This window comes from Lichenostomus cassidix, chromosome 6 (genome assembly GCF_008360975.1).
Source record: "Lichenostomus cassidix isolate B80296 chromosome 6, HeHo_3.0, whole genome shotgun sequence".
Taxonomy (NCBI): Eukaryota; Metazoa; Chordata; class Aves; order Passeriformes; family Meliphagidae; genus Lichenostomus; species Lichenostomus cassidix.
The window spans coordinates 11266352-11285746 of record NC_139487.1 but is presented as its reverse complement, the minus strand read 5'-3'; the positions used below and the strand labels follow the sequence as shown (position 1 = coordinate 11285746).

The 19395-nt window shown below is 46.0% G+C and overlaps 1 protein-coding gene across 3 annotated transcripts in view; it reads right to left on the bottom strand.

The window, feature by feature from the left end:
• Positions 1–19395, bottom strand: part of COL17A1 (collagen type XVII alpha 1 chain) — a 39400-nt gene that overhangs the window by 2020 nt on the left and 17985 nt on the right. For 2 of the 3 annotated variants that reach the window (XM_085064903.1, XM_085064905.1), the window contains exons 18-53: positions 18988–19203; positions 18652–18690; positions 17690–17716; positions 17184–17210; positions 16641–16703; positions 16360–16464; positions 15802–15864; positions 15361–15396; positions 15165–15218; positions 14730–14765; positions 14496–14531; positions 14070–14132; positions 13685–13720; positions 13250–13321; positions 12889–12915; positions 12193–12228; positions 11619–11654; positions 11309–11389; positions 10589–10624; positions 9809–9889; positions 8549–8602; positions 8398–8439; positions 7638–7700; positions 7416–7484; positions 6884–6910; positions 6755–6796; positions 6535–6591; positions 6134–6181; positions 5381–5494; positions 4974–5111; positions 4300–4383; positions 3490–3618; positions 2292–2381; positions 1647–1760; positions 1278–1430; positions 114–512 (exon numbers count right to left, since the gene is read on the bottom strand). In XM_085064903.1, coding sequence (XP_084921029.1) covers positions 114–512; positions 1278–1430; positions 1647–1760; positions 2292–2381; positions 3490–3618; positions 4300–4383; positions 4974–5111; positions 5381–5494; positions 6134–6181; positions 6535–6591; positions 6755–6796; positions 6884–6910; positions 7416–7484; positions 7638–7700; positions 8398–8439; positions 8549–8602; positions 9809–9889; positions 10589–10624; positions 11309–11389; positions 11619–11654; positions 12193–12228; positions 12889–12915; positions 13250–13321; positions 13685–13720; positions 14070–14132; positions 14496–14531; positions 14730–14765; positions 15165–15218; positions 15361–15396; positions 15802–15864; positions 16360–16464; positions 16641–16703; positions 17184–17210; positions 17690–17716; positions 18652–18690; positions 18988–19203 — 2793 coding nt within the window. The remainder of the gene's footprint in view (positions 1–113; positions 513–1277; positions 1431–1646; positions 1761–2291; positions 2382–3489; positions 3619–4299; positions 4384–4973; positions 5112–5380; positions 5495–6133; positions 6182–6534; positions 6592–6754; positions 6797–6883; positions 6911–7415; positions 7485–7637; positions 7701–8397; positions 8440–8548; positions 8603–9808; positions 9890–10588; positions 10625–11308; positions 11390–11618; positions 11655–12192; positions 12229–12888; positions 12916–13249; positions 13322–13684; positions 13721–14069; positions 14133–14495; positions 14532–14729; positions 14766–15164; positions 15219–15360; positions 15397–15801; positions 15865–16359; positions 16465–16640; positions 16704–17183; positions 17211–17689; positions 17717–18651; positions 18691–18987; positions 19204–19395) is intronic. The other variant, XM_085064904.1, reaches the window with a different exon arrangement.

Sequence of the window (19395 nt, the reverse complement as noted above, 5' to 3'; positions counted from 1 at the left end):
GTAAGGGAGAGCTGTAGGCAGCAGGAAGGGGAGGGAAGTGAACAGTATGACCAGGCACAGGGAGTTTGAAGACTGGGACAGGGAGGGTCAGGATGAGCAGGCATTGCACTCACTCTGCAGGCTCTCTGACACACGGAGTGCCAGCTCATCCAGGGAACCTGTGAAGGAGTTGCTGTAGGATCTACTTGAAGCTGCTGATCTCCTGTGTAATTCCTCCTCTGTCAGCAGGCCATCAAAAGACCCACCAGTGCCCATGGAGGCATCATAAGCGCCATCGCTGCCCATTGAGGAATGGTAAGAGGACATGCTGCTCATGGAGCTGCCATATGAGCTGCCTGTGCCCAGTGAGCCCCCGTGGGAGCCCTCAGCACCAAGGGTTCCTCCATGCTCGGAAGCTCGTAACCCTTGGTAAGATGAAGACATAGACCCAGACACAAAGCCACTGTCTCCTTTGGGCCCTGGTGGTCCAGGGGGCCCAGGGGGACCTGAGATGTAGCTTCGAACTTCATCACCTGCAAAACAGAAGGGGGGAACTTCAGGGACACTGGGCTTGGCAGAGGTCCTCTGCTACTACCTGAATGAAGAGTGGAATGTGAAGTTCTGTCCCACCAACCATTGCAGAGGCCCTCATCCAGTGCCATATCTCAGGCAGCAGACACCTTTCAACCTTGAACTCTACAGCTGGCATGACACCCTCCTCTTTCCCATCTCTCCCACAACCTTGTGTGCCCAATAATTTTGCAGAAGGGTTCACTCCTCAGGCCAATCTCAGCCCCTCTGCCAAAAGAGTCATTCTGTAACCAGTTTGCCAAAATTGAGGTGTTTTTGAAAGACTGCCCTGGATGACTTGCCAGGATGAGCTCAGACCACTGGTGCTTCACAGCTGGGTCAGTGCTGCTTTCCAACCCCTCCACTATTCACAGCTCTGTGGCCAAGTTTTTGCTAAAGAAAATGCTTTTCCCATGGCAAAACTCTGCCGGTGACCTCACTAGGGACTAGCTGTTCAGCACAGGCAAATTGTAATAGCTGAGTGCCTGTCTCTGTTGTCTCACAACACAGACTTTGGCTGGCAGTTGGACTGAGAGGAGAAAAGCCTTCAGTGTGCAGCACAGTCCTGTGTTGACCTGGCTATAGAGGGAAGGTGTTGCTGTAGGGAACACCTTCCCATTCAGGGAAGGCTCCTACAGGAATGTGTCAGCTGTGGCAGAGCCAGCCACCCACATGAGGCAAAGCATGGCTTGGGGAGTGTGCAGGGAGGGTGGATGGTGTCCCCTTACTCTTCAGGTACTGGATCAGCTCGCTCCGGAACTCATCGCTGTGGGTGATGTCAGCATAGGACAGGAGGCCAGTTCCAGAGAAGCCTGGTGGTCCTGGAGGGCCAGGAGGGCCAGGTGGGCCCCGGGCTCCAGAAAGGGAAGAATATCCAACATCTTGAGAGAGAGAAAGAATTTCACATGTCTGGAGATCTTGAAAGTGTAAAGGCTCCAGCCCCAACTTCTATCCCTTTACAGATGATGTTGACCAGATTTTTTTCTTTACTGCCCAGTGGGCAGTCACATCCCTGCTAAGCTAAATCTCAGCCTCAGTTGCCCCAACATCTACAAACAGAATCTCCCTGCCAGCTGTGAGAAACAAAAGTGCTTTACTTTGTAGGTAGGCAGAGACGTCCTCCAGAGAGGTGCCTGGTGATCCAGGGATCCCTGGAGGTCCTGGGGGCCCTGCAGGACCAGGAGGCCCAACAATACCACTGAATTCAGAGTCTGCAAGACACAAGAGAAGAAAAGAAGTCACCCAGACAGCCACAACCCTGAAGAATGTTCCTTGACCATACAGGTTATGCCAGATACAGACAAGTATAAGGTTTATTTCCCTCCAGCACCTTCTGGTGCAGCCTTCCTGGTGCACCTCACTTCCCTGCACGTCAATATAACATTGGAAAGTCAGGTAATTCCAAAGAGAGTAAAGTCTCTATTTTTTAAATATGCTTTTAAAGTGTGGCATTAGAAATGATGCTTTTATGCTGCAGTTTGTATACGACAAAGGGCCCCTCCATGCCCATCTCCAAGGCAGCCCGACTGCTGTTGCTCCTCACAGGAGCACAGTCCTCCAGCTGCAGCCCCTTGTAGAGTATGCAGGTCCCAGCAGAGGCCTGCACTGCTGCTAAGGACAAGGTGCCATCAGAAGTTATTTTGTTGTGATGGGCAAAACGGGAAATTCTGTGACTAAGACTGTAAAAAAGGTCCTGGGGGCATGGAGAGCCCCTTGGCAGGGGAGTGAAGAAGTTGGCTTACTTCGCAGGTATGCTGTCAGGTCACTGTAAGATATACCAGGTGTCCCTGGAGGCCCAGGTGGTCCAGGGAGTCCAATGCTCATCCCAGAACCTGGAAAATCAGATAGATCCATGTTATCAAAGCAGGCTGTTATGGTGTGAGCAGACAGGCTGCAGGGCTCATTCACAGGCAATGCAGGAGGGGCTCCTGTAGTGTGGACTGCTCCCATCAGCAGGCTGTGCTAGGAGCCAGAGCTTGAACCTTGTTCTGAACTTGGCGTTAGAGTATGCCCTGACAATCCCAACACAAGGACACCTGCACACAGGCAGGCAGCAGGCCTCTGTTCCTGGCAAAAGCTCTGCACCTCATGAACCTGTGACATGGTGGAGGTACCCCTGGACTTGCAGCTGTGGCCCACAGGCCGATGCATGTGCTGCTCTCCCTGTGTCTGCAGCTCTGGAGCAACACTCTGCACTTTGGGACTTGCTTTAATGAAATGTCCCTGATGACAAAATGCAGCTGTCCTGCTTGAGCCATTGGGGTTCTGCCATTAAACTGTTGTTTCGTGCATTCAGAGCAAAAAAAGGAAATTCCCACCATTTAGGAGCAGTCCAGTAGAGAGGTCTGGTCTCAAAGGACAGTTCAGAGAAACTGAGCATGGACCATGCTGTGCTTTTAAGCAGATAGTTGCAGCTACCAAGATTAGGCATTCAAGCAGTGCTGCTGAGGATGCTCAAAGAGACCTCTCTGTCTAACAGTTCTTAAATGCCGTATCACCCCTATACAGATGGGAAGTTGAAGCAGAGACATGGAATTTGTTTGAACTAACTTTAAACTTCTAACAGTTTGTTGCCTGAGCTGCCTTGACACAAAGTGGGCACAGACCAACTCTTCCACAGGGGGACATATCCTGACCAGAGAGATAACCGTTAGAAAGTCACTTAAAGGAGTTGATGGAACTTCTAAGATGGCTGAGATGAAATTATGTTCCTAAGCTCAATTTTTAACAAAGAAAGGATTAATTACTAGTCTGTGGATGGTATCTTAGCTACAGGGTATGTTTGTTCTCTTCCAAGGTTTTCACAGTCCCTGTGAGGAGGTCTCTGCACATAGAGATTCACATAGTGAGCACTGGAATTTTTTCTGCTGACTGACAGCATGAGCTTTGTGCTGGGCTCCCAAAGGAACAGAGGGAAACACACACTAATAAAACCATTACTTGACAAGTAGCTGATAAACCTCCTGGTCAGCTCATCATAATCCAGTGACAGAGACATTCCATCTCCCCCTGGCCCAGGAGGTCCTGGTGGGCCCTGAGGTCCAATGAGATACTGACGAATTTCTTCTCCTAGAAATAAAAAAATGCATCATTTAAGGCTGTCCAGCTGCTCCACAGACACCAAGTGTGAGGCATTCCCAGCTCATGAGCTCAGCCTCTACTACTAGGGAGACCATTAAAACCTATGGATGCAAAGTTTCTTTTTTCCTTTCTTTCTGAGCGAATTGTCCTGTATACAGTGTCTGAAACATTTGTGACAAGGCTTGGAACCTCCTATGAAAAGGAGGTGAGGAGGATGAGAATTTGGATTGCTAAAGGGACCTCCTTGTGCTCTGGTTTTTTCAGGACACCCTGGAAAACTTCTTGGGTAAAAGGAATGAAAAGCAGCTCAGCTGGCAAAGACCATGCTGAGCTTTGTGGCACTTCAGCAGCCATTTGGAGCACAGGGCTGGCCAGCATCATCAATACCTTCAGGGACAGCCAAGTGACATGCTGGAGATTTACCTGTCAGCCCACAGTAACAGTGTGTGTAGAAAAAAATACAGAGCTGGGGATTCCCCTCATCTTAAGAACAACAGCACAGCAAGGCTATGGGGGAAACACCAAGAGTGGGGGAGCTGGAAAGTATAACACTCTGAAGCAGCTGCAGGTAACTCCAGTTGCAGACTGGATATTGGGAGGGAAAGGCACATCTCCAGGATGATGGGGTGCTTGACCCCCAACCCCATGCTTCCCTTGAGGGTCACTTACTTTGCAGTAGGTCCAGAAGTTCTTGGTACAAAATGGACGTAGTTGATACTGAGCTGGCAAATGACTCATAGCGACCGGAAGAGCCTGTGGGAATGGAAAGGTTTTACACGAGCCAGGATGATACAGAAGGTGAGCAGGGGTCAGAAAGGGACAAAGGAAAGCTGAATTAATTAAGTTTAACTAGTAGAATGGGCTTCTCATGCCCTCAGCTATGAAAGAGCTGCTATCTCACATATCCTGGTCATCTCCCCAGCTGTGTGCTCTGTGCTCTTCTGGTCGAGATTCCAGGCTACTTCCAAAAACTCTGGAAATTTCATCGACTTTAGCAGGGCCCCAAGCACACAAGACAACCCTAGAGTACTTGAGACTACATATACTAAATAAAGCCACCTCTGTTTGAGTCTTGGGGGTGTTAAAGGGTCTAAAAGAAAATGTTTAATGTGAGACTTTTTAAACAGCAGCAACTGCTAGTTAATCTAACCATTAAAATAGGACAAGGCTCAGAGAACTCCTCAGCTGTGTGGAGTCCTGGGCCTAGACTGCTGAACATGAACAACCTGGTTGGGTTGCTGCTATTTAAAGACTTGTTTCTCCTCTGGTTCTCACCTCCTAGGTGCTGCACAAGCTCAGCTAAGGGCATGACTCAGTACAAAGTTTACCGATATGGTGCTTACTCGTCATATAGCTCATGACACGGGTAGCCAGCTCTGCATAATCCAAGGTCACCCCATCTGCAGTGGTGATAAGTCCAGGTGGGCCTGGAGGGCCTGGTGGGCCTTGGACACCAGTCAAATAATGTCTTACATTGTCACCTAGGAAGAAAGCCCAAGATATGCCCACATTACTAAGAGAGAAGACTGACCATATGCACAATTACCAGACCCTCTTCCCCTGACAAAGAGCAGGACAACAGGACAGTCCTGCAGAGGCCACAGTGGGCAACAGCACTTCATAGAATTCAGCAGAAATAAGCCCTGAGTAGCAGAGCTGCTGTTTCTAAAAGAAGAGGGACAAGCAGTTAGGGAGGAAGAGAGATAGGCATGCAATTGCTGACCTACAGCAAAAATCTCATTATACTCACTCTTTAGGTAGTCAGTGACATACTGCTGGATCTCTTGAGATGAACCTCCACTTGGGCCAGGAGGACCAGGTGGCCCAGGAGGTCCTGGTGGTCCCTGAATTTGTCTGGATCCACCTACAGAAAGCATTGTAAGAAGAACGAATATTTTTGGCACAGTTGCATAAAACCAAGCAATGGTAAAGTGTACTTTCATTAAGCTCTTCCCACAGGTCTGGAAAGACCTTTGGAAATGGACTATGGAAGGGCTCCCCCTGCATCTTTCAACACACTGAAGATGGGCTATTTGGCAGTATAATGTCTTCAGTTAATTCAGCATCTTATAATTCAGCCTGTGCAGGGCTGAGTGCAGAGACCTTCCTGGCTTTGTACAGGCAGACCTGGCGGGTTTGTGCACCAGAGCGCAGTGCTGTGCAGAATACAGATGGAGATCATAGAGCTCAAGCTCATTAGTCTAACCCCACTGCCCTGCTGCTCCCAATCCCAGTCAGCATGGGCAGCACCTGTTCAAGAACCTGTTCACACAGAGGCAAAACTCTGGCTTAAAGGATTCCAAGTAAGCTAGAAAAAGAAAACTGGCAATTCTTAAATTTTCTGATTTAACGCAAGTTGTGCAGAAAGAGGTTTTGAACACAAATCCCAACAGCATTATGTTGGCACCCACACTGGTAAAAGTCAAAGGAGCTTTTTTAAGGTCACCACCAGGATATCAGCATTCCTTGTTAATATCAGAGCAATGATGGTCTGGCCTCTTACCTCGAGATGCTCCTGGGATGCCAGGTGCGCCTGGGACGCCTGCATCACCTGGAAGTCAGGGAGACATGACTGCATGTTGCATACTTGGTCATGTGAAACAGTTGGGCTATATGTTGTCAGAGAAGAAACTACGCAGCCCTTGCAATAACTGTCTTGAATTACCAGCTTTTTGGGAAAGAGCATAAGAAAGAGGCCATGGCCGTTTTCCTGAGACTTCTGTGACCTAGTCAAGTGCCTTGTGCTTGTGGCAGTTCTATTGCTGTGGTCCTGCTCTGTCTGAAAAGGCAGGGGTGAGCACAGCTCTACTTCCCAAAGGACAAGGTTGTTCCATCTCTTAGTCTCAACCATGCTTGGATGTGTGAGGCCAATAGCAAAAAGAGAAATAAGACTTTTAACTTCACCTTTTGGTCCAGGTGGGCCTGGAGGGCCTGGGGGTCCCTGTATGGTGACTCTTTCACCTGTCAATTGCAAAAAGAGAGTCAGAGATTCACAGGAACAAAGTATGTAGACAAAATCCTGGCTCCACTAAAATTAAGTTAGAATGAATAGAGCAAGATTTTGGCCCCTGGTTGCAGGCCTAGGGACAATGAATTCAAAGGAGAAAAGGGGGCACAGACTGACCGTGGGAGGAGAATGCTGAAAGGCCAGGATCACCTGGTTCTCCTGCATGAGACACAGAAATGGAGGAGCAGTCACATACCCAGGCAAGCTACCCTGAAACCCACTGATACCTCCTGGGAGCCTCCTTACCTGTGAATCCCCGTGGACCTTGTTCACCTGTGAATAGGGGAGCAGTGGAACAGTGTTAGGATTTGCTTTATTCTCATCAGCAACATCCTAGCCCACACTTCAGTGTATCATCTTGGCCTTCAATTTGTAGGGGAGAAATGGGTAAAGGGAGCAGGTACATTTTTCCCTGCCAGCTGAGAGATGAGCTACACTTCACAAGACTACCTCCTTGCACTGACTTAGTTCACAGTGCATTTTGCAAAAGGACTGCCCCCTTCAATGGCAAATCTGAAGCTCTGAATGTTACGTCTAATGGCCTTGCAAAGTTGGGATCTGAATACAGTGATTGCCTTGACACCAGTACTGGAGGCTGACAAACTTCTTTGACAAAGACTGATTAGTTTTATAGCAGACAGGAGTCCTCCTTAGTGACAACTGTGCTTTCTTAGAGACAGAGAAAGACAACACTTTCTGCTCCAAAGCCCTTCCTTCTTTTCAGTTGAAGGTGCTGACATACATCTAGCACCTTTGTGAGGCAGCAGAATATACCCACCTTGGTCTCCCTTCGGGCCTGGTGGTCCTGGTGGTCCTGGTGGACCAGGTGGGCCTGTGAAGAATGCTTCTGCAATTCAAACAAAGTGATTTTTTCACGACATCCAACAGAACATGCCACAAGGTTTCTCTGGCTCCACTTGGTCCTAGCCACGTATGTACTCTCTGGAACCCCAACAGGACATTCCCAGGACTAGGTAAAAGAATGAGTGAAAGAACCTACCTGAGGTGGACATGGATGATCCTGGTCTCCCTGGTGGACCTGGAGGTCCTGGCAATCCTTCTCCTAGGCACAAGGGACACACAAGGCTTCAGAAAGGATGAGCCTCAGCAGTGTAAGTAAATGCATGTAAGAGTTGCTACATCTCCAGCCATGGCCTTAGCTTGAGTATTTCCCAATGTAGACTCTCATCATTGTTTTCTTCACACATCTACCCCTGACAGTTACTGTCCACTATCATTTGCCACCGCAGGAGAAAAGGACAGAGAAACTCCTTTCTTTGTGGTACTGAGTGCCTCTCCCATCACACACCCAACCTGCTGCCTTTTCCTACTGAGCAGAGAGCAAGGAATTGGGTTATACTCCTGTCACATATCCTCCCACACCTTCCCTGTTCTGGCTGTGAGAGGGAAATCTGTGTTACTGGGTGGGACATGAGGATATGTTCCTCATTATAAGAACCTCCCCATTTGTCTGCAGTTGGAAGTTAAGGCTGGTCTAGTAAGAAGTAAATTGGGAATTGATTTCAGGTACTTCCTTTGGGAACTTGAAAACTTTGAGTGACTTCCCAAAAAGTATGGCTTTTACAAACTGATACTCTGGCTAGAAACCCCTGCCAAAGTAAATGTCTTTTGTTGGGCAGCATCTTGCTGCAGTGAAATTGTGTTGGTAGGAACCCATTATGTGACATTCTGCTTCCAGCCCTAGGCCTTGGAAAAAAACTCCCACTTTCCAGTTTGGTTTCAGAGGAACAAGCTCTTACCTGGGGGACCTCGAGGTCCAGGAGGTCCCTGCACAGATTCACCTGATGACAAAAGAAGTAGGGGTATTAAAGAATATTTACTCAGCAAACTGCATGGCCATTTTGTGTGACATCCCCCTGCTTAGGTACTGAGCTCTGCTGTGTTACATACCTGGTGGTCCAGGGGGACCTGGTGGTCCTGCTCGCCCTTGTAAATCTCCCAGCACTGTGCAGAAGAAAAACACAAGCAAGGGAAAACTGTTGCTATGGAGCTACTGCTGCTATGGAAACTCTGTCAATATATTGCTGTTAGAAGCTCTTATAATCAAAGGTGGACTAAGACAGGACCTGGGTGACCTAAGCCAAAGACGAGGCAGAGTAGGGAGAGGAGAGATGTGTTTGGTTAGGACATGAAACAAAATAGAGTGCTGAGCAGGATGGCAGCATATTGGAAACAGGGAGTAGAGTAATGGTTGTTGAAAGAAAGAGCAAAGGACTCAAAGGCTAGAGAAGGAGGCAAAGAACTTTCAAGGAGAGAAAAAATCTTTAAAAGAGGCAAGTTTTGGGAGGGGAATGTAACACAGGCTTTATTTAACAAGTAGCTGCACTGTGTTATCTTGATTGTACTGTGAGATGTACCCTCACCTCCAAGAAGAGGCACAAACTCAAAGTTCAGTGATGCTGCGATCCAAGACTCCTAAATGGAGAATTGGACTGCATGGTTTTAATCTACATGGCCCCATTTTGACAGTGATCATGCAAGGTTAATTTATAATTTTACACCCTCTTCTACCAAGCTGCAAACTTGCAGAGATCCCAGATCCTAAGAATACCAACTAAGTGCATCACACATCTAGTGTTGTACAGAGCAAGCACATTTCTTCTGATGTTGCTAAACCAGTCTGTTCTGCTCCACTTATTTGCATCTTAACATTTTAAAATTTTTTAAAAATATTAGATTTTTTCATCATAACATTTATTTGCTCCCCTGTGAATGCATCCTTTAATTTGAAGAGATATTTCAGTTGCTCAGATTAACATGCCTTTTCAAACTGGCTCTCTTCTTACAGATGGCTCCACGTTCATATTGGACAGGGAACTGCCCTGTGTGAACTCAGTGGCTGAAAGCTCTCAGCTCTGTGAGTGCCTACCCTGTTAGGGGCTGCTCACCAGTCACCATTCCTCAGCTTCCCTCTCTGTGACATGGGCCTGATGCCATCTGCCTCCTTTTGGAAGGACATTTGGATGCACAGATGAGAAGGAGGGCAGAAGAGGTAGCTGGCATTGCAGTCCCACCACCAAACACCACACACACACTTGCCCTCTGTCCCATCAACAAGAAAGAGGTAAGGACATCTCCTAGCAGCCGTGAGCAGACCTTGAGGCTCTGACACCTCTCCAGGCAAAGGAGTACAGAGGCAGGGCCACTTACTTTGAGATGCTAATGATGAGACTTCTGTTCTGATAGTTTCTACCACAGCTTCACCTGGAGATCCTTTCTCACCCCGTGGACCTTTTTTCAGGGAAAAAAAAAGCAGCAGAGAAAGGAGGGATATGTAACTGAGAGAGGGTGACATTTTGTACCTACTCCTTAACTCTCTGACAAGAGGTTTGGACTTGCCTTATGTGAACTGGGAGCATGAACTCAGTCCCCAGATCTGAGGGACACTGCATTCAAATGTGGAAATTACTGCCCAGTTTGCTCTAACATGATCATAGAAAACCAGCTAAGAAAGGTTCTTCGGGGTCATCTCTATTCAGGCCCTTCCAAACAGATGTCTGTCCAATTGGCAGTGGCTTCACAGTAACATTAATCCTAGTTTGGCTCTAGTTTCTTCTCCTGCCTTTCAAAATGGCAGGAGGTATCCAGCTGGGCCATATCCCCTATCACAGAAAGGCAACTGCACTTGAGAAGTGCCTTAGAAATACCAGCCCTCAGGAAAAATAGCATAAGAAAAAAAGACATTTGCAGCATCCACATTACACTGGCTCTTATCACGCTCCTTCTTCCCCATGGAAAATAAAAAAAAATTATAGAAATTCTTTACAAGATTAATTAAGCCAAATAATGCAGCAAAATGAACTGGAAGGAAGAAATCTGCTAACAAAAGGGAGAGGGAATGTGCCAAGGGCTGAGAGAATTAGAAACAAAGGAAAATTAATGAATTCCTTTCTCTTAAGAAGCCTAATCAAAGCTAAAGGAAAATGGTACCTTGCTGTCCAGGGAGACCAGCTGGTCCAACAGGACCTAGTTACAATGGAAAAAAAAAAAACCAAACAGATTTCATTAGATTTTACTGGTTGTATTTTACAATAGCAGAAAAGAATCAATAGCACTTTTATAAGAACTGAGACTATCAAATAATGTATTTTTCCACACAACTAAATGGAATTGCTATGGGGTATGAATTCATCAATGCCCCAAGTATTACTTGAATTTCCATCCTCTGGCTATTAAAATGCTTGATGCCTCTTTCACTGGGGAAATAACCAGAATGCCACTGACCACAACAGAAAAGGAATGCAATAGGCCTAACCCTCCTCTTGCATTGTCTAGTGCAAACTGAGACTGTCTCTGCCAAACCAGCTTCCAGGACTAGCTCCAGGCACAGAAGCGCCATGAGAATCAGGGCTCAGGAACTCTGTTGCCTGATACCAGCATGCTGTGTCTGACAGGGACAGAGGAGTCTGAGGCCTGAGCTCATGCACAGCCAGAGTGTGTGTGTGTGTGTGTGTGAAAGATCCACAGATGCTTCACTGGGAGTTCTGCTGCCTTGAGCTCAAAGCTGAGACTGGAAAACAAGCACTTTCCGATTTCAGCAACAGTGCTGGGAAAGAGATCAGACACAAGCCTGTCTTCCTGAGCAGCAAAAGAGCTTGATTCTACTCACTGGATTTGATCTGTCACTACTTTCTACTCATCAGTACTCACCTGGAACACCGGGGGGACCAGTGGGGCCAGGCGGGCCTGGGGGACCTGGGGGACCTGGCAGGCTAACAGTTGACAAACCCTCTGAAAAACAAACACATAGACTTGCACACAGACATTTATAGTCACACATCCAGTGAATGTGAAACAAATCTATGCTTAAGGAATCCCACTTCTATGGCATATATATTCTCCCACTACAGGGAGCCCCAGTACAGGTCTGACACACAGTCAAGATGAATTGAGGAGGCATTTAAAAAAACAGAGAAAACCCTCTAAAATCAGAAATGTGACCCCTCACAGCACTACATACCTGCACTTATGACTTTTCCAGGAGCTCCAGGTTCTCCTAGGAAAACAAAGAGACAAAAGTTGAGCATCTTTCTGGGGGAAGATCTATAATTAGCTCAATAACATTGTATTCTTAAGCATGTAGTTTCTGTTCTCTTTGCCCTTGATCTCTTGTCTGAGAAGTCATAGCACTAGAAGGTCAGGGGGGAAGAAAGAGAGCTCTGCTAATCCAGAGACATCCTCTGATCAGCCTTCCAAGCATTACATCTGCCAGCATAAGCAATAGCCTGGATTTATCCAAGGCAGACAGAGAGCTTTCACTGCAGTCACCAGGCATCTTACTTATGCTCAGGGCAGAGCCAGGCTCCAAAGGTTTTCTCAGAGGAGAGCTGTCATGCCAAGTCCCTCAGCAGATGCCCTCACTGCCTTCTGTGTACGCTCAGGGAAGCTTTGGCTACCGCGCTTCTCAAACCTTCCCTTCCCAAAGCCACTAGATGCCACTGTTGAGCCAGGGACCGGTCAGTGCAGCAGCTAATGCTCAAAAAAATGAAATCCTTAAGAGAGAAAACGAGCATTAGGGAAGAAACAAAACTCACCTTTAGGTCCTGGTCGGCCTGGGTTGCCTGGAAGTCCTGATATGAGGTACACAAACAATTTAAAATTGTTAGTGCAAATATTGTTTGCTGCATGTTTTTCAGGTACCCCAGCTAAGTTTCACTTGTGGTTTACAGAAGGAGCTCCCTACTCAACACCCTGACTTTCAGTCTTTATAAGCAGGTCCCTGAGGATTTTATAAACAAGTGGAGGAACAGACTGAGCTGGTAGTGTCCCTGGGCTTCCCTGGTCCCACTGCTCCCTGAATGATGATGCTGCTCCATAGATTTACCTGTAGCTTCTGGGCACTGCTACCTGTCTTGAGGCTCCTGGATAAATTCCCTGATGAACTTCCCCCCAAACCACCTCTGTTTACAGATGTCACATCCTCTGTTTCCATCCCTGCTGCTACATCCTTTCCCTTCTGCTTCTGCTGCTGATTAGGACTTTTCAGTGATGCACAGGGAAACTGAAATGTTATGTTCTGAGGAAAGGCAAATTTTCAACACTCAAAAGCCCTGCATTGCTCAAAAATTACACATCAAGAACAAAACCTGTCTCAAAAGCCAAAGGAGATGCCGAAACCTTGGGATATCACTTTAGAAGCCCTGAGCAGCACAGAGGGAAAATTACAAGGGTTTTTTTAACCCATATGAAAGTGTGTAATTGATAAATTGGAATATGGTGGAAAAGCCTACCTGGTGGTCCTTGGAGTCCTGTAAGACCTGTCAGAAAAAAGCAAAAACTCTAAGATGTCTAACAAAATTTTATGCGGGAAAAGGATGGACAGGGAGAAAAAGATTACATTTATGTAAAACTATAGCACACAATTCACAAGTGGTGGAAACTGGCCTAGTAACTGGTATGTAAATCAGCTCATAGCAGCTGATGTTTGCAGTGTGTGCAATTCTGGGATCAGAAAGGGTGATCCTTTCATCACCATCCTAAGAGTACAGAGATCCTCTGCTAGACTTAAACTCAAATTAAGACTGGAAATTGACAAATACATCTGTGCTCCTGATAGAGCAAAAAGCATTTTTGTTCTCTGTATGCTTTTACCTGGCTCTCCAGCATCTCCAGTGGGTCCTGGAGGGCCTCTGGCACCTGGCATTCCCATAAGACCTGGTTCACCTAGGGATAGAATCACCATAAACATGACAGAAGTGACTGATGAACCATCTACCCATCCATTCAAGTGTGGGTATCCTGCAGCACTTTCTTGTCCTGCAGCACATTGCATCCCCAGAGCCAACTGGCCATCTCCAGCACCAGAGTCTGGGAGGGGAATGTCAATGACAGAAGAGTTCTGTAGCGAGGTAGCTCTGTTACAAGTTTACAGCCTGCTCCATTACATGTCTCAGTTCCATGCTCACATGGTGACTCCACAGTTCTGAGACAGGAAGATCCCAGAACATGAATCTGCTGCCATCTTTGTCCCACCGTTTTTACAAATCAACCTCATACCTGCACTTCTACTTCAGAGGAAACCCTTACCTTTTTCACCTGGCTGTCCATCACGGCCAGCTTGTCCTGTCCAAAGAAAAAAATTGTCAGGGACTCCTGAAACAGTAGCAGTTATCCTGTCCTCCTCCTAAGTGGAGCACAGCCCTAAACTTAAGAGTGGCTTCTCATCATATTGCATCTGAAAGAAACCTTGGCTGCAGTTACTGAAGATCCAGGAAGCATTCACTCAAAAGTTAACTGTAGGACATTTTTTCAGAGTGTAAAGATTAATCACAGCTGTCCAAAGGAAAGACCTAGAATCACAATCAGTATGACTCCATTCCCATGTTGTTTCCTTTCCTGTGCCCACAGAAACACAATCTGGGTGGCAGTGACACTGCCTCACATATAAACACAGCTGCTTTCTGTTACCCACCTGCAGGTCCTTTAGCCCCTGGCTCTCCTGGAGGTCCAGGCATTCCTCTTGAGCCTTGTTCACCTGTGGAAAAATAGTGTGAACATGAATAAAACACATCTTGGACAATTCTGTCAGCAATATTTGCTGCTTTGCAACTGAAAACCACCACTGACAGGATGTTCAGGCCTCATGATTCACGACTGCCCCTGGGCATTAGAAATGCTCAAGTGACACGAATACAGGGCATATGAGAGAGGACTTTCCTAAAGCTAAATACAACAATTGTTACCAAGATGACTGGAATCAAGAATGAGATCTCTTTGTTTATAATTTGGGCGCAAAAATAAAAAACTCCTATGACCAGTAACATAATGATTCAGAAAGCTAACTGGGATTGGCTGGGCTATACTTTTATTAGGTAGGCTGTTACTTCAATCCACTCACCTGTCATTCCACGAGAACCCTTCTCACCCTGATCACCTATGGTACAAAAAAGGGAAGGATTCTGTGAGATTGCTTCATTGCAAAATGTTTCCATCAGACAAAATAAAGTCTGTTTTCTGACAAGAGCACAGAAAAAAAAACAAAGGAGGATAGGGGTAAAAAACATTGACAGTATCCATAGCTAAAGGAATCTAAAGAAAATAACCACAAAAGATACCTAATTGGTGAACATACCTTTGGGTCCAGGGGGTCCACTGGCTCCTTTTTCACCTGAAAGATACATGGATGATCAAACAATAGTAATAACAAGTCATAAGGGAAAGGCCTTTTTGTTTTTAATGCATCAAGAAAAATCATAAGGGAAATTCAGATTATCTGTTACCTGACAAACTCAAACTGGAAATTCTTTTCCTTCAACACAGCTCCATCCATCCAACAGTTTTTCCTCACTTAGACTGCTCTATTACCTCTATGTCTCCTGTATTTCTCAATATTTGCTTGCCACCACTGACAAAGTTTTGTTTTGCCTCCCCTTTCCTCAGTCTTATGTTTTTCTTTGCCCATAGAATCAAAATCTGACACGGTCAGACCACATCTGCTGCTCAGAGCACTGGCAAGAAAGCACCTCAGCTAGTGCTGCTGTAATTGCCAGGGGGAAGAGAAAGTTACCTTTAGCACCTGGGAGTCCTGCCTCTCCTCTAAATCCTTGTAGGCCAGGAGGACCTGTAGAAAAATGAGATGGGGAGTTTTCATTCATCCCACTCACCATAATGCATCCCTGATGCAGAAAAACTATGAGAAGCTGTCACTCTGTTTTGGTTCTCCCCAGTCTCCAGATGCCATAGCAGAGCAAAGCAGCACTTACCTGGAGGACCTTGTGGTCCTGGAGAACCCATCAGACCTGTAAGGAACATGGATTTCCTTTTAGTAACATCACAATTAGAAAATGAACAAATCTCTTTCACTTTGCCCCACAGCATCCACAACCCAAAAGGTGTTTAGTGGATTGGAATTTCCCCAGCCACTAGAAGAATTTGCATTACTGGCATCCTCAAAACCAGGACAAGAAATTTACAGAACTTAGTCCTTGTTTATCATTTGGGACATTGAGAAAGTGTTTTCCACTAAAGTAAAGTAAAGAGATCCGAGCCATCCATCTTGACTGAGATGCTGGGATCTGTGTTTCAGATCATTAGTTCACTTTTCTGGTTGCTGCAGGGCAACACAAGTGAAACAGGACAGCTGGGGTTCCCATTTACTCCTAACCTCTCTGCTAGGTTCTCTCTCTCTCCACCTTCACATTTACCTTTTAGGCCAGCAGAACCAGGGGGTCCAGGTGGCCCTGGAGGACCTGGCTCACCAACAGCACCTGCAAAATAAAAGCATGAATAGATACTGTAGAATACAGCTGTTATCCCATTTTTCCATTATTCCATTTACTGAGATCTTTCTTATGGCAAGTGTCATGAATAATCTGCTGGTAAGTCCAAAACACCCAAATAGATATGCATTGTCCAAGAAAAGAATATGAGCTCACTGGGCTTTAGCAAGACAAATCCCCCAGTTTTGATGATATAGATAACAGGGAAGAAGATGACCTTGATAATAAAGTGATTTTAGTTCTGTCAAACTCAAACTTCACTGTGAGACCTGGGAAACCAAAGCAACCCTCGTTTACTCATTATAAGTCTGGCAAAAAAATCCCTTTAGGCCATATTAATCTGTGCAGGGGAATGTCTAGATATGAAATTGGGATTTGATTAGGGAAATCAAATTCTACCACTGAGGTGTTTTATTAATCAGGACCAAACTCTAGCTTTTGCCCATCTCTGTTTGATCCAACAACAAGACACCTGGTTCCTACCTCTATCTCCTTTTTCTCCAAATCCAGGTGGTCCTGGCTCCCCTCGAGGACCTGGTAGCCCTTCTCGACCTCTTTGTCCCATGGGACCTTCCATGCCAGGCTCACCTACAGAAAACAAATGACTTGTAAAACCAGGTGTCTGCAGGAGGGAGGCCTTGGACAAAAGGATCCATGGCCACCTCCACTGGGGAAGGCAATGATCACATCAGCCAGGTGTCTGTATTCCCATGCCATGTGTCAGTCAGTTGTGAAAGACTCATAGCACTGACAGAGATGCTCACCCATGCTGCCCTTCTGTCCTTTCGGTCCTTCTGGTCCTGCGTGCCCAATTGGACCAGGAATGCCTGGAAAGAAAAACACAATAAATGCTCAGGGTTTTTGACTGTGTACCATGAAAGAATAACATGCAAGTTAGGGGAACATGAAACCTGGAGAGATTAATTTGATAAGGTGAATGTAGTCATAAGGTGGGTACTTGAACAGGGGATCTCTTTAGAAGAACAAAATACATATAAGAGCACAAGGAAGCTGGACCAAGTACTTATGCACCTGTAGGACTCCTTCAGTGGTAGACTGGGATCTTCACAACCCCAAATTCAGCATGTTCAGCTAAGAGGAAGTCTGGCCAAGGCTTGGCTTGGAACCAAGTCTCTGAGCAGTGTCTGTAGCTCAGCACCAAGGTATTAATCAAGTGACTTAGTCGATGCTAAATATTGGCTCTTCAGAGAACCACCGTGAGCTATGTTTGCAGTGCAAAATTTGTTCTTGACTACACTAATGTCACTAAATGTCCTCCCTCAAAGAGGAACTGAAGTATAGCCCACCTGGGACACCAGGAAGTCCTCGGTCTCCTGTAGAGAGAAAGAAATAGTCAGTGGGGCAAGAAGTGTTCCCTGTGTGTTACTTTGGCAAACTCTTACCCTCACAAAAAGGAGTTTATGCTCCTAGGATATTTACAAAGTTCTAGTGTCTCCAGCAATTGTCTCCCTTGTATTTATGCAAAGAATTGAATCATTCCCGTCATGCAAAATCCTGTATGCACTGAAGCACTCTGTGACTAAACCAGGTAGAGCCTCAGTTCAGGAATGGCTTTCATCCAGGTGAAAGGAGCTTCTGGATTCAAAGATCTGTTTTTTCTCCTACTATAAACTCGAAAATTCTCTTTGACCAGAAAATGAGAAAAAACTCCCAGCCTTCACAACAATATCTGAGCTAACAGATAATTAGCACCAGCTTCTCTAAATTCTGGAGTAAAAATATCCCCATTTGCTACCCAGGCCCTATGACAAGGTACCAATCTGCCTAAGAAAGCAGGTAACTCCAGACTCACCTTTTGGACCTTGTATTCCCATGTCACCTGAGAAAAGTGAAAAAAAAGTTGAATCAAGAGACATCCTACGATTACTCATTCATTTTGTCTTCTAGTTGCTTTCCCACCTTCAATGAAACACGAAGGAGTTATGGCCAAACAGGACACTTCACACTTGAATAGCACAGGATCAGATCCAACCTGGCCTTTCCAATCCAACCCAATGCAAGATTTGGCCTCCTGTATTGCTCTGTGTGGGATCAGGGACTCTACACTTTACATGGCAAGCTGGCAGGAGCAGGGCAGCAATCATCCCCTTGCACTCAGCACTGGTGAGGCTGCACCTCAAGTGCCATGTCTAATTCTGGCCCCTCATTACAAGAAGGTCATTGAGGTGCTGGAGTGAGTCCAGAGAAGGGCAACAGAACTAGGGAAGGGTCTGGAGTACAAGTCCTGTGAGGAGGGGCTGAGGGAGCTGGAGGTATTTAGCCTGGAAAAGAGGAGGCTAAGGAGCAACCTTATTGCTCTGTATAACTACTTTGAAAGATGAGTGTAGTAAGCTGGGGGTCAGGCACTCCTCCCAAGGAACAAGCAATAGGACAAGCCGAAATGGCCACAAGCTGCACCAGGGAGGTTTAGAATGGTTTTAGGAAATATTTCTTCACCAAAAGGGTCATGGGGCATTGGAACAGGCTACCCAGGGAAGTGGTTAAGTCACTGTCCCTGATGTATTGAAAAGACACACAGATGTGGTCCTTAGGGAGGTGGTTTAGTGATGAACATGGCAGTGTTACGTTTATTGCTGGACTTCATGATCTTCAAGGTCTTTTCCAGCCTAACAATTCTATGATTCTTTTTGTTCAAGTGTAAACCATCTTCATGTTTCTCACTGCTAACTTCCCATTGAAGCAACAACCACCCCAAAACTGTGCATTGCCAGAGCCAAGGAATTGGACAGGGGAAGAGAAGGACTATAGCTGTACCTTTCTCACCACGTTCTCCTCTCTCCCCTCGGAAGTAGCCTGTAACAGGAAGTGAAGGGGCTGTTAGAGTGCATTATACAACAGAGTAGCTACTCATTTCAAGAATAAAGATCCAGCTTTTGAATTTGAGGCTACAGGAAGCAGAGTATGGCTTTGTTAGTTTCCTCAGTAAATCTGTTTTCACAAATCCATGAAATTTCTAAAGATGGGAGAATGCAGTCTCCTGTGTTGTTAATCTCTTTCCATCATCTGCTAAACAGAAGTAAATCATCCTTCCCTTGCTAACAAAAGTAGCATGAGAAATAAGGTGTGGGCTCATTTCTTGACTCTGCTCACCTCGTTCTATTTCCTTATTCAGTCTGCTCTTCACCATCAACCAGACTGACTCTTCATTTTCATATGGGAACGTTGAGGAGGGTGAGATACCATGAAGATAGTCTACTCTTGAAACATCCTTTTCTATTTTTGTATTTCCTTGGTTAATCGCCAGGAGGCCACCATTGATTTTTTCCAGGTCTTCCACACGAGATTTCAGCTTTCTCACTTCTTCCGCTGGAAGTTAAAGACAAATGCTAGGGAACATGCTGCCAGATAGGCATGCCTGAAATACCTTGTGCTATCACAGGGACATGGCAACACTGTGTCAGATAGCTATGGCCACTGAGTTTTGCAGAATTCTTCTTTTGTCCCAGCAGGGGTATCTGGAATTTAAATGACAACTTTGGAATCTGTCAGTCTCAGAGC